At 43.2% G+C, this 13,838-nt stretch overlaps 1 protein-coding gene across 1 annotated transcript; it reads right to left on the bottom strand.

The window, feature by feature from the left end:
- Nucleotides 1–1,798: 1,798 nt before the first annotated feature.
- On the bottom strand, nt 1,799–10,397 carry T265_11355 (hypothetical protein; the record flags this gene model as incomplete). The annotated part of the gene is made up of 2 exons (XM_009177986.1): nt 1,799–1,894; nt 10,314–10,397. 2 exons carry the CDS (start codon nt 10,395–10,397, stop codon nt 1,799–1,801), a joined length of 180 nt encoding a protein of 59 aa, XP_009176250.1.
- Nucleotides 10,398–13,838: the final 3,441 nt, after the last annotated feature.

Below are 13,838 nucleotides of genomic sequence, written 5' to 3' on the forward strand. Positions count from 1 at the left end.
AAGGCTCTGGTGATGGGCCCACACAATTCAACACATCAGTTCTCTCAAATTCCGTCCAGATGTTTTCTAGTGTATGCCTCAATCTCTTGGGACAAGCCAGATAGGTAGGAGTAAGTAATGCGCACCATTGCTCCAGTCATCCCCGATCCCGGGAGATGTCACGGTCGTGTGGCTATTGTTTAGCTGAAACTGGAGTAAGCAGGACGCCCGTAACCGTGATGGAATATCGAGCTTATCTGATTCGCACTGCTATTTCATTGCCAATCGAGATTTTCAGATAAGTCGGCCAGTGCCGGGTATGCACGTTCTCCAGCAATGCTTTTACCAACATGAATGCACACGGTTGTTCGATATGGACATCCGTTCATTTGCTTTGTGATAGCAGATCGGGAGAACATCTACCTGAACATCAAAACATACCTATTTCTTCTATGCGACACATGCTTCATGCATTGATCGGACCAGCAAAATGATCTTGCTCCATTCATATCCTCCGCCGGGTGAATGTACTAGTTCACGTTGGTACCAATCGTCTGCACACGGATAAGACAATTCGACCAGTGTGGTTGCATAGCCCTGTGTCGTTCCACTGTCTCGTCGCGTTGGCTTCCCAATTTTCTCACCAGCATCTTTAAGGGTCCGGGCCAGTAGGATAAAGTTCACCTCATCACCAAGGATTCCCCTTATCTCTCAATTTTTGGATCAGATCCACGAGATCGTCCAGATGTGAGTAACCATCCAGTTCAATCTCACCACGAGCTCGGAAGCTGGCCCTGGTTCTCTCTGAGTCTGCAGGCTGTCATTTCTGAGCGAATTTTGATCGGAAATAATATACGCCGGACGATTTTCAACATGTTCACGACTTGGGCGTAGGTATCGCTCAGCACACAGCAAATATTTGCTCTGAATCTCGGTCGTGATCTCTCAGTTGGTTTCCGGATGCGAGCATATTGACAGGTAGGCAGATGGTGCCAGATAGCTTATCGAGAGTTTGGATGAGTCTACCTCGGATATTCCACCGGACAGATCGAGTGTGTGTGGCAGGAATAGCCAGCAAAATCGCCCAAGTGGTGCTCCAAATGCTGTCAAATACCTGGAATTCTCCTTCCTTCCAGGCGTCAAAATGTCGCTTGAAGCCCTACTTTTGTGAAGCCCAAGGTTCACGTAATTTCGGCAGAATTCATCTACATTAGGAAATCTCGCATCTTGGAGCCTCATTTATTGGCTCAGCATCTTTATACAGCCTGACTGATCCCGAAGTTTCAATGATCACTGCAATGTGGCTAAATAAACTCGTCGGCCCGACTACTCTCGTAATTAAGCCAGTTTCTTTGTTTTTGCTAACTGTGCATGTGGAAGACTTTTAAATATTCATGCGAACTAACCTTTAAGCGTTCTCCCTCACACAAAAATCCTAAACTCTGTTCATCACACTAAGTTAAGCCTGGTTGTTTCTTTATAAACGGCTTTAACCGCGAAAGCAAATCGTCAGTATGGGAGTTGCCCGGTCTGACAGCTGTTGAACTCCCACAATGATTTTCTCTATAGACTAACTTGTTTTAGTGGATATATATCTTTTCAGCACCCTTGCGAGTAGTTTCCTTTATGAAAATATACTGCGATATCTCGAATATTGTGCCAGCTGAAACATGAGGCTGTCTATGTGTAGCACATTCAGTTGGAGAATATCATAAACGAGAGATTCACTTGAGCCTCTCGTGAAAACCAAATTGATTTGCAAACGAGTACATTTCTCGAAAACAGTCCAGGTTGGGTTCAAGTAGAACATAAGGTTGACTTAAACTCGGGGACTGCGCCTACCTGATGAGCTCCAAGAAGGGCGAAACTGATCATGGGCTGTCGAAGAGTTTTCAGCAACCTTGTGTGCAGTTTCCTTTAAGAAGATATATACCTTTATTCATCCGTTATTCATGTCATGATGTTAGAAGTTGGAACTGAGATTTCTTGGATGACGAATGTTACTACCTAACGATGATATGGATCACCTTAGAAAGTTTCTAGTTGCAGCTATTCTGGGGTTTACAAGCAAGTGTTTTCTAAGCAAGTGTTTTCCGCCTAACGGCACCACTTCAGATGACCAACACATGATTACGACCGATCAATAAAGTAATAAAAGCACAAACCGAAGCAGAACAAGCTGTCTTACTGCCACGAGCCGACGGTACCTGGCTGAACCTAACTACCCTCTGAAACCGAAATTTGGATGCCTGCGAAGAACAACGGACCCACCAACAATGACGGTTGATTCAGTCGTCTATCTAGAAGAAACATAATAGAGCCAAAAATGATCCTCTAATCAATTCTTCTAACCGGAAACCTGCTGAAAAATGATTCGTTACACTATCAGCGGACAGAATACAAAACACAGTGGTGTCGAGCGGGAAGTGAACTGGCTACTGAGCTCTACGAAAACCTATGGATTGATCGATCAGAACTTCACTTCAACATTGGTCAGCCACATTTACAGGACATTTTTTTTAGAAATAACCATTCAGATGCGATGGAAAATGAAAGTGGATGACAACAGCATCCTCCAGTTTTACTGACCGCCGAATTTGCACAAGGAATCGATCGAATCCGATTAGTTGTATCACCACCATGCCTCACAGAAAGTAATGCTTGAAAGTTTCTGGTCTACGGAATAATCAAATGAGGGATGACGAAATTGTGCTGCAGTCTGACGTCACTGCCCCATTCATATCAAGCAGTCATTAACTTGCCAAAGAGAACACCATAGGCTTGCTTCGGAACAGTCCACACACGATGGGGTCAACAAGGCAAATGTGAGCACAACCACAGAACGGCTCAGGTGCCAACACAAAAATGCACTACTTCTCAGTGATAACTTATTACGCACTAGTGATGCCACCTGTGGCGATGGCGAGAAGTCTGCAACCAAACTACCCAATTCAGCAAACACGACGTCAGCCATCTGTGCAATCTGACCTGCTGATATGATGGCAAAGATTTAGACGTCCGTTGAACGGGGATCTGATTAGGTCTTTTTCTTTATGCTGACTGGGAAGTAGTTCCATACTCACCACAACTATACGACAAGCGCAGGATGCTTTTGGACATAATGCTGAAGCAAATATTGCCTTCATAATAGAACTATAGCCATTGGTTGGTGAATCGGCGCGGAATCCTGAAGTCAGCAAATTTAAATTGTCTTGTGGTTGCACGTGCAGACCTGACTTCCCGTATAATTGTTACAATGAGCTACCCGGGATGTGGTAAGGGGCACCCATAAACAGATTAAATTTGGGTCAACTGGTCAGTTCCCTCGCCACCTGGATTTATTTCCCCGAAGGAGCAATATTCCTGGTTTGCGAGGGAAGATCACTTGGTGAGGGAGGGCATCGTAGAAGTAAAATGTTCTAAACTGATCGATCCATCATTCAGATGTAGCTGTCATGAGAATGGGAGGAGACATGAGGGACGGGATACTATCAGTTTGCCCAAGCCCAGACAGTCAGCTTCTAATGGCAGAATTTCCGGTCCGTTAAAAGTCAATAATTAGACAGGAAAGTAAACATGGTATTTAAAAACTGAACATTCTCACTGATACTCTTGAACTTTTCTGAAAATTCATTGACTATTACACAGCAGTAAACGAACAGTGCAAATCGGTCCCACAATTTTCTTAAAAAAACTTCAACTGTCATCAGATTCGGAAACGGAGCTTGGACACCAGACCATAGACTACTCACTTATGTAGAAATGATACTGGAATATTTATTTAATGCTCCAGGAGAACTTGAAAACTAATAGGGGAACTAAACCGAAATAATTGGGAATCAGCAGGGCAAAAGCCACTTGAAGATATTCACAAGATAAACGGAAGTCGTTCTCTCATGCTACCCTCCGCAGAATAGTGAATAAGTCTTTCAGTCTGATGTTTAAGTGTTGCTGTTTCGCTGTTCATCTATATTTGAAACCCACAAATCGCATTTTGTTGTTTCAAACAGATGTCATTATCCGTAGTGGTGATAAACGAGGGGTGTTGATTTCAACCGCACTGCAAAAGTTATGGTGGGATCTGTCCGTATCGACACTCACTACTGACGGGTGAACAGAGTGCTGTAAAGCATAACACGCTAACTTGATCTCCACGGGAGGCCCATTAGCTGAATCCCTGGTTAATGATATTTTTCGGCTGGATGTTTTGCCCAAACACCGCCTGATGTTCCAGTTGGTACGCTATTCAGGATATCGCAGTATATTTTTATGAAGAAAAACTCTCCATTAAGGTTGCTGAAAACTCTTCAAATTCCATCCTTGGTTTCACCCTTTTTGTCGACTTTCGCTCAATTTGGGTGCAGGTGAAACGAACGAATGCCGGAAACTCGGGACCACACCTATCTGATGAGCTGCACGAAGCATGAAACTGGTTGTGGGGTGTCGGAAAGTTTTGGCAAACTTATGAATAGTTTCTTCCATTGAAGCATAACAGGTTTTAGACTACCCGTGCTTAGCCTCTTTCTGACGTCCACATGGTGTGGAACCAAGTTGTGTTATGCTAGTGAAAGAGGGAAGGCGTTCATTGTGGCCTTGTTTATTGGAAACCACCAGCTGAACAATTACAGACTGTTGGACAGGGAAGGAAATCTCTCATATACATCTGGTTTTTAAAAACTGTGTATCGGTCTTCTTCTCGAACGTGGTTTCCTGAACTTTCCTGGATACTAATTGACTAGCGCTCAAACGTAAACGAATGATAAAAAGCGATTCCACAAATTCCGTAATAAATCTCACTTTTCAGTAGAAGCGAGGCGGATTTACGAGAAAACCACATACTGTTCACCTGATTCATCAGTAGCACCCACCGTTACACTGGTAGCTTCTTCTTCAAAAGCCCAAAGGCTATTGATAAACTTTGTCGCACCAAGCGAATTGAAATGCACATTCTTGTCAGTCTGCTTGAAGATGCTCAACTAGCATTCCAAACCCTCAAATTCCACTCTGAAGTCCCAACAACAAAGCAATCAAAAGAGCCGATTGCATCCATGCATCACAAAATGCAATTTGGATAAGAGATGGAGCATTTGGACACAAAAGTGAGTGTCAGTGACTATATTCGAACCCCAGTTGACTATCTTATAATCAGGCGTGAAGAATCCCCAGATTTAGAGCAGAACGGATGGTGTGTACGCAAAACAACGCCAAAAATTATTCCAGGGTTAATTACGTTTACTCTAGAATTTAAGCAATGCTCACAAGGTTATTGAAAATTATTTGAAGCCCACAACTGAGGGACTCATCAGCCATAGTCCCCGAGTTTCCGTCTACCGTATGTTATGCCTGAACATTTACGATATTTAGTGGAAATCTCGCAATAATTAACCATGAGGAGGAAGGTGATTGGCGCTCTGACTTTCACGACCAGCGTTAATTATTTAACCGGCTCTGTAGATTTCTCAATGGTATACTTTGTGTTGTTAGGCAAAGCTAAAATGTCGCTCACAATCTGCATGCATGTCAGTTATGTCGTTTGATTTCCACGGCAAGTTTGTTTGAACTGCGAACCACTTTGGCGAGGTGTTTTAGATCCCCTCAGAGGCAAGGGAGTCTACATTTCTTTTAGTAGTGAGAGTACCTTTCTACCTCATCAATCACTCCAGCACATCAAGTGTAATAGTAAGGCTTCCCTCTCACAGACCAAAGCTATACTTGTAACCAAAAGCCACACGAAACAAAAGAGGCCTGAAATAAGTGCAATTACGTCTTCAACATTAGATATTTGGGATTCTCTATGTTTTGCCGAGAATAATCTTTGCACACTGGTATGTAACATGCTTCCTGTTGTATCGTAGGTGGCCGTCTATTGGTTACGCCTGCACTGAGCTTGCCCGACTAACCGACGAGGAGAGGCCGGGGAACAGCGGAACTGCGGACACGGCTGTATTGTCAGGGCAAAACAAACAGAGCTTCTGCGCAAATATATAGAATGACTAAATGGCCAAACATGGTCTTTCACTTGTTCGTTCTGAACAACCAATGGTGGTGTTCCGGTCCCACTACGCTGGTCGTGTTTGGTGAGAGCCGCCAACTCACCTACTTTCCGGACGTGTCGTACGGATGGTGACCTTGGGGATGCGTCACTCTCTGCACATGTGCTTTTTTCACATCTGGGCGCGTCCTGACACTTCCATCTCAAATCACATCGATGGCTAGCAGAAATCCCATCGTTTCATGATAACGGAAAACACTACACATAAGGTTATCGGAAAATCCCCGAAAGCCCACAACCGAAGTTCGAAACTCGCATGTCGTTAACCGACGAAAACATTACAAAGATCAAAGGGGCAATGACACGTCACGGAGCACCTGAAATTCTTTCACAACTGTAACCGCAAACTGCTGGTACTTCACAGAGTGATGTCAATAAGAATGTGGGGCTTCAAAATATGTCGCCAAGGAGATCTTGGCACAATCTATGTCACCAGCCTGAAAATCGTCCCATACGACACTTTTATATCTACAGCCAATTTTTCTCCAGTTCGTTACCCTTAAATGTTGGACGCTGCATATCCGTGACTGAAGAAGCAAATCCGATGTTTGAACTACCTCATGTGTCTTCACCGGGTAGCCACCAACTGAATCTGGGAGTGTTCCGATGATGCAGTGGACTACCTCCATACAATTCCGAATACAACAAAAGAATCATTGAATACAAGAAAAGAAGAATCACTCGGGTTACTATCGCAGATTTTCTAATGATTATTGCCGGTCATAAAAAACGACCCTGAAAAGATTTTAAATTCTGCTGGCCTGGACCCGGAAAGATGCTGGTGAGAAAATTAGGAAGCCAACGTGACCCGATAATTAAACGACACACGGCTGCACAACCACACTGGTCAAGTTGTTTCATCTGTGTGCGGATGACTGGTACAAAATGATATGAGTGGAGCAAGATCATTTTGCTGGTCCGATCAATGCATGAAGCATGTGTCGCATAGAAGAAATAGGTATGTTTTGATGTTCAGGTAGATGTTCTCCCGATCTGCTATCACAAAGCAAATGAACGGATGTCCATATCGAACAACCGTGTGCATTCATGTTGGTAAAAGCATTGCTGGAGAACGTGCATACCCGGCACTGGCCGACTTATCTGAAAATCTCGATTGGCAATGAAATAGCAGTGCGAATCAGATAAGCTCGATATTCCATCACGGTTACGGGCGTCCTGCTTACTCCAGTTTCAGCTAAACAATAGCCACACGACCGTGACATCTCCCGGGATCGGGGATGACTGGAGCAATGGTGCGCATTACTTACTCCTACCTATCTGGCTTGTCCCAAGAGATTGAGGCATACACTAGAAAACATCTGGACGGAATTTGAGAGAACTGATGTGTTGAATTGTGTGGGCCCATCACCAGAGCCTTCCTCTGGCTGAACCAGCATAACACGATGTGATTGTGCTAGTTCTAATGTCACCGAAGTTGGCAATTTCCGACATGGTTGTTTGAATTGCATCAAGATGATAGAAGGACATTGCGAATATTCGTGTGCATGTCTGCAGTCGGTGTCTAGCTGGGGGACTTCACATACTACTCATCAACATGTGTGAGGAATACTTCTCCCTACTCCACTAAGGCCTACAGTTGAATAGACCACCTCAAACCGTGTACTGCGATCAGAACGGTTAACATCCAGCAATAAATCTACCGATTGTCACCAAAATTTTTCGAAAACGAAGGAGGGAATTTTAGGTAGGAACGCTTCCTGAAGAGGAGGAAGAAATTGAATGCTCCGTTATCGTTCATGCGATGTGGAGATTGGAGATGCGAGCTATAAGTGAACGTAATTTCACGAGACGAAGCAATTCGGAGTTGTAGCGAATCCCAATCGAGATGTATCTTTTCCAAGGAAAGGGAATGATTATCGTAAGAGCAGGTGATTTAGAATCTGCACCGAGCTATACTTTGTAACCATCAGACAGCGGCCGTCTGAATCCAGTCCAAAGTCTGCCGATTACTGGCCCCACTATCTGACGGTGTAAAATTGTAGGTCAACGCTTGCCGAATTTTTCCAAACAGAGAGCTTTGTTTGTTTGCGTTAGTGATTCCGGTAAACATTCAGGAGGGTGTTGACCAATAACGGTCACGTGAAACTAGCTACAAACGACACAATCTAGATCCTAGCAGGTCACAATTAATCTATTTGGAACAGAGAGCGAATGATTCGAAACGGTATTTAGTAAGGTTATCCTACACTGAAACGCCCCATTGAGATATAAGAGGAAACCCTTCGTTTCGGACTTGTACGAATGACATCTGGAATGGATGTATATTGGGAGAATGAAATTCAATTCCTTGGAGATATTTTCGTTCCCTAGAATCAGTACTGAACCGACATGGCCGATCACAGAAACCGCTTTGTTGACCTTTTAGGCGCGTTGGTGCCATACGTTCTTGTATGCATGCATTCCACACATTTTGATGCACTTTATAATTCAATTATGGTGACAAAACAGTTAGCTTGATTGAGGAAAACGCTTTTGAAACCGAAATACCCAGGAATCTTCTTATTTCATCCAGACACCGACTAACTACTGGGCTGGGCTACTATCCCATAAAACAAGGCTGAATGTTCAAATAACTGGAGGTTAATTTTGCTGGGTGGACAAGTCATGTATGAACAAAAACACTGCACTCTCAAAGTCCACACACTTTCGTAACAAGACACACGGATTCCTGATTTCACCTCGGTTGGTGATGATACATCTGCAACCAAATTTGTCAGTTGCTTATTCAACGCAACGTTCACTCCCAGAGCGTTTTCGCGGATACAGGAAATTGTTCGATATTTGGAAGGAACTAACTGCGTCGTTTTCATGCGTTCTTCACAACCTAATCAAGTCATATTTACTCAAAAACGAACGACTGCACGGGAAATGGGTTTGAATGTGTACGTGTAGATTTCTGGAAACCGCGAAAGTAGCAAGACTGTACGAAAAGCTTTAACTTTTTTCACGACGATCCCAAATTGATTGCTATTTCGAAGCAAAATTGGAAACAGAACTTTGTGGTAACTGTGAAACTCTTATAACCTATTTCTCCTATACCAGCTTTGCTTTCGTTACCACTCCGTTGAAACTTCACGGAGCCAAACACGAAATTCAATGGAGATTTATCCTGTAGTTCGTTTAGGCATTCCAATGCCGCCGTTCCATTGACTCTTAGTTTGTATCAACTGCCTTTATGAGCATTCAGCAAAGATAAATGGATATTGCGCATACTCGCTGCAAATCGGAGCCCTTTCTTCAGCAGCGCAACGCGAGCTATCACTCATGAGCTTTTGATGAGGTGGCACTATTAAATCTTCACTATTAAATCTTTTGAAGGCAAACAGCGCTTTACACTGTAAGCCCGATAATGGAAGCATCAGGCGCCAACAAAATCGGGTATGAATTAAGGGTTTTTTCACTCGCCCATTTTTGAGCTCAATGTTTTTGAAAATTCTGTTTGTTTGAAATACTGTAGTACAGATAACCCACATGTGGCCATTGGTTAAAGGCATTTTGCCGTGCATACGATTAACTCATCGAACTAATATATCGCTCAAGTGTTATCTGGACTCACATCAGTTTTGCTTATTCAGAGGAAGGAGAACAGTCATCATTTGCACTAGTTACCGATTGGAAGCTATCTCAAGTTTCCATATTAACATCACCATTGTGTAAACACCGAGGGAGAGAGTATGACTGCGATAAACACAGGCTTACGGTTTGCACTCAATGCTCGTAAAATGCAAGCCGTGAAGTAACAGGAGTGGACATCCCATAATATTACTCATCCACACACCCGATTACAGTAAACAATGGTGAGCTTACTGTGTATCATACCTAGAAACTCGGTCGTTATATAGGCCGTTGACTATTCTCCTGTATGCCACATTCCTTTACACGGGCTTCCACAGGAAAAGGTAAACATGCCGGAAGCAAACATACGATGAGCTGTGATGTACTAAGCGAAACCTAATTTGGTCACAATTTCGCCAGCCTGATTCATAGCTGCATATTTTAGTCGATGTGAGTTGAGCATTCGAGTGAAGTTTCCAACGCCGGATCTATTCTCACCTTTTACGATTTGTAGTACAAGTCTTTGTTCCAGCCTTGAATAGCCTTCAGCTTATAGTTATGCAGATGTGAGTTGAGCATTCGAGTGAGGTTTCCAACGCCGAATCTATTCTCACCGTTTACGATTTGTAGTACAAGTCTTTGCTCCAACCTTGAATAGCCTTCAGCTTATAGTTATGCTGGACTGGCCGGCCAGTTGCGGAAGTACCAGACGAATGAAACGATTCGCTAAGATTTTCTTCAAGGCATTAGGTTTCAAACTTAGATCGTTCATTCCACCAGCGGGTGTCATCTTTTTGGGTGTGAAACATCATATGCTATTTATTTACCACTTGAAATAAGTTCCTCTCTTGGACTGCGTAACGCGCGTCTCCTATGAATCGAATCGCAGCTTTATGTTTCCAAGCACCGGAATGTCTGTAGCTTCCTAACATGGATCCAAAGTCCGCTTTCTCCATCGAGTTGATTGCACGATAGGAGGTCTAATTCACTCCGAATCGGTATAAGCCTACTGAGGAATTCCGCATCCTGGAGTAGTTTACTTCACTCTAACCTGGGTGCCTGGATTTAACAAGGTTACACACGAATGTATCCATGTGAATGTGTTCTGTTTGCTTATGATGACGGTCATTTAAACACGAAACACTACAACACAAAGCTTTAGCCTTTTGTTCGGCAGCAACAGCTTTGTTGGATTGGTGAATTTTCACGCGAAGCACAGCGCGAACTTATCTTTTTATAAGGTGAGTGTGCTTAAAATCATGTTTTCCTAGACCTACACCTTCCGGCATTTGATAACGAAGCATAAGTAATCGTAGTTACTCAATAGTACAAAATATGCCGGATGACACGCTGCTGGAAGGCTAACCCATTTACATGTTTTGGGCGATAAATCATTTCCAGCAGCTCTTTCTGCTATGTAATAATTCCACCGCCGAGACAATCAATAATTCCCGTCGATTGTGTTCGGAAATTATTGACGAATAGAAGTATCACAGCTTCTCGCTCGTATAAGTGATAAGTTGTGGCTAATTAACATTTGAATGTGAGGCTTTTGTGCAGGACTTGAATGGGAAACTTCAAGTGGAACAGGGATAAACATAATACCATATAACGATATGAAGAATACCTTAAACGAGAGATTCACTTGAGTCTCCGGTGAAAACCCAATTGACTTGCCAATGAGTGTATTTGTCGTAATCGGTCCGATTTGGGTTCAAGTAGGTTGAAGGAAACTCGGGGACTGCGCCTACCTGATAAGTCCCAAGAGGGGCGAAACCGGTCGTGGGCTGTCGAGGAGTTTTCAGCAACCTTGTGAGTAGTTTCCATACGACTATGGCTTGACACGTCTTTTGTACACACCAGCAATACCGAGTGGTGTAGACCCGTCAGACTACCAGAGATCAATAAGTAGTATAAGGCATGTATCTGATTTTACATACGGTACATTTAGAATCATATGGACAAAAGCGTTCCCGAAAAAAATCTGTAGACACTTGCTTGTCTGGAAAAGTCTAGTGAACAAATGTGCGAATCTTGTGTGTGGAAAATCTCAAGGGAATACGTTCATTTAACGAAACTGCAGGAAAACTAATAGAACCATCGTGTATTCAATATGAGGTGCTCAAAACAGAATGTTGATCGACCACCGGATACTTCCACGGCTTCTGTTCGCTTGCGTCTCGTAGCCATCAAGTCATTCATCAACCAACGAACCTACGAGCACTTAACTGGTATTCACCAGCAGACCGCAATCTTGATTATCACCAACATATATGTGCGACACAACAAGGTTTGGCGATTCGGTGATTGAAATACTTTGTCTGGTGAGGTCACATATAAAACGTTACTAGTTACCACTTAGTCCAGTGTAATTAATTTGTCAAGTGGATCATCCGACGAATAAGTCTATTGCCATTGAGGGAAGTGATTGAATGTCTCAATGATTAAATAATTAGCCCTAGCATTCGATCCATGTTTTGCAATCGATGAAGCTACGAAAGCCTCTGGGCACAGTCCCAAAGTTCCAAACACTCGGAGCTCCGAATATTGTACGTTACACCGTAGAGCAATAAATACACAGGTGACTGCTATCGTCATTGCGGAGAAGACTGAGAGTGTAAGACCTAAAATTCATGGATTACAGCGACTATTTACAAAAGGTCAATCAATATCAAATCGATAGACCTTAACAATAGCACTGGACTAGCTTGATCGACTACCACTCGGTCAGCGGCCAGTAAACACGCCCGGGCTACCGTTATTGACACAACTGCTGACAGTGGCACTAATAGGTACTTGATGAATTACAGTAAGATTGGAGTCCGTAATAAACAAGTGTACAATTCAGCTACTGGTTAATGGATTGCCGCAGTTCTTGGAGACAGACAACTGTTCTCTTCCTCACGAGCTAGGTGCCTTTTTAGAGGGCTATCTCAAGCCACTTAGTGGGAAACTGTTCACATAAATTTGGAATTTACAAAAATTTTCGCCTAAAATTTAGGGGTTTTCTTCGGAGACTGACAAGTTTCCGGTGAATTTCAATGTTAAATCGACGCATACAAACCTCCCCAAGGCGGATTCTCTGGAGCTAGCCGGAGAGTTCTTACTAGCATACACAACACTTCGAGGATAGACCTAGCTCACAGTGGACTAATAGTCGAGGACAAGAAAGCGTTTCACTCTGAATACTCTATGTTTTCCGCTCGGTTGTGTAAAATCCAGAACAAATTCTAGCAATGGAACTTTCGATATCATCGATTTCATGGAACATTTATATGAGAGAATTCAAGCAAAGCATCTTTGCAAGATGTGAATTCCAATTGGCGGCTTTTTGATGTCATGTGAGTGACACTTTTCTTGTGATCAAACCTAATAAGGCAGACCATTTATGTGAAGGTATCAATAATTTAAACCCTCACATAAAGTTTGCTATGGAGCAACGGTACACTACATTTCCTGGACTGTATGACTCACAAGAGTAGCGGTGAAGTAAAGAGCTACTGTTTACCGCAGACCAATGAAAAACGGTTGCTCTCTTGAACTGAAGCTCAGTCCATTCTCAAGTAGTGCATGCTAGAACTGTTTCATCAGAGTCTGAGTACTCTAAAAAGAAGAGGTTGATCTAGCGGTAGACTAAATCAAAGTGACAAACAGGCTTCAAGATTGTTAATACCCAACGAGTTTACCTAAACAGCTAATAAGGGGTGATGTACACAGACTTAAACAGAAATGAATCGGCGCAGAATTCTTTCCGTTTTAAGTAAGATGTCTGGAATTATTCAGCGGAAGCTAAAGGCAGAGGACTACACATCATAGTGGTGAACCTGAAGGATCGCGTTCCAGTCGATTGAATTCCATATTGGTGTATAGGCTTAAATTCAGTCACTGCACCAAGTGGTACGTAGGAGAAACGGTCAGGGTGCTATTCACCAGAAGTGGTGGTCAAAATGGGAGATTGGTCAATACCGAAGATTGCAGGAGAATATCAGGCGCTGCTCAATCACTGTGCATATGTGAGTGCCAGGCACATCATACACACAGGTATATGATAGACCTGGAAATGCGGTTTTCAGGCGGGGACTATGATTTGCACCTCAGACACCGGTGATCAAAGCGATGGAAATCACCAAGCACTCCACTGTGTACAGAATAGAGGGTACGGAGCTTGCAGGCATATGAAGTTAGGCCGAACTGAAACATAGCGGTGCTTGGTCGACAGCCAGAATGAGTC

This window comes from Opisthorchis viverrini (assembly GCF_000715545.1).
Source record: "Opisthorchis viverrini unplaced genomic scaffold opera_v5_478, whole genome shotgun sequence".
In the NCBI taxonomy this organism is placed as follows: domain Eukaryota; kingdom Metazoa; phylum Platyhelminthes; class Trematoda; order Opisthorchiida; family Opisthorchiidae; genus Opisthorchis; species Opisthorchis viverrini.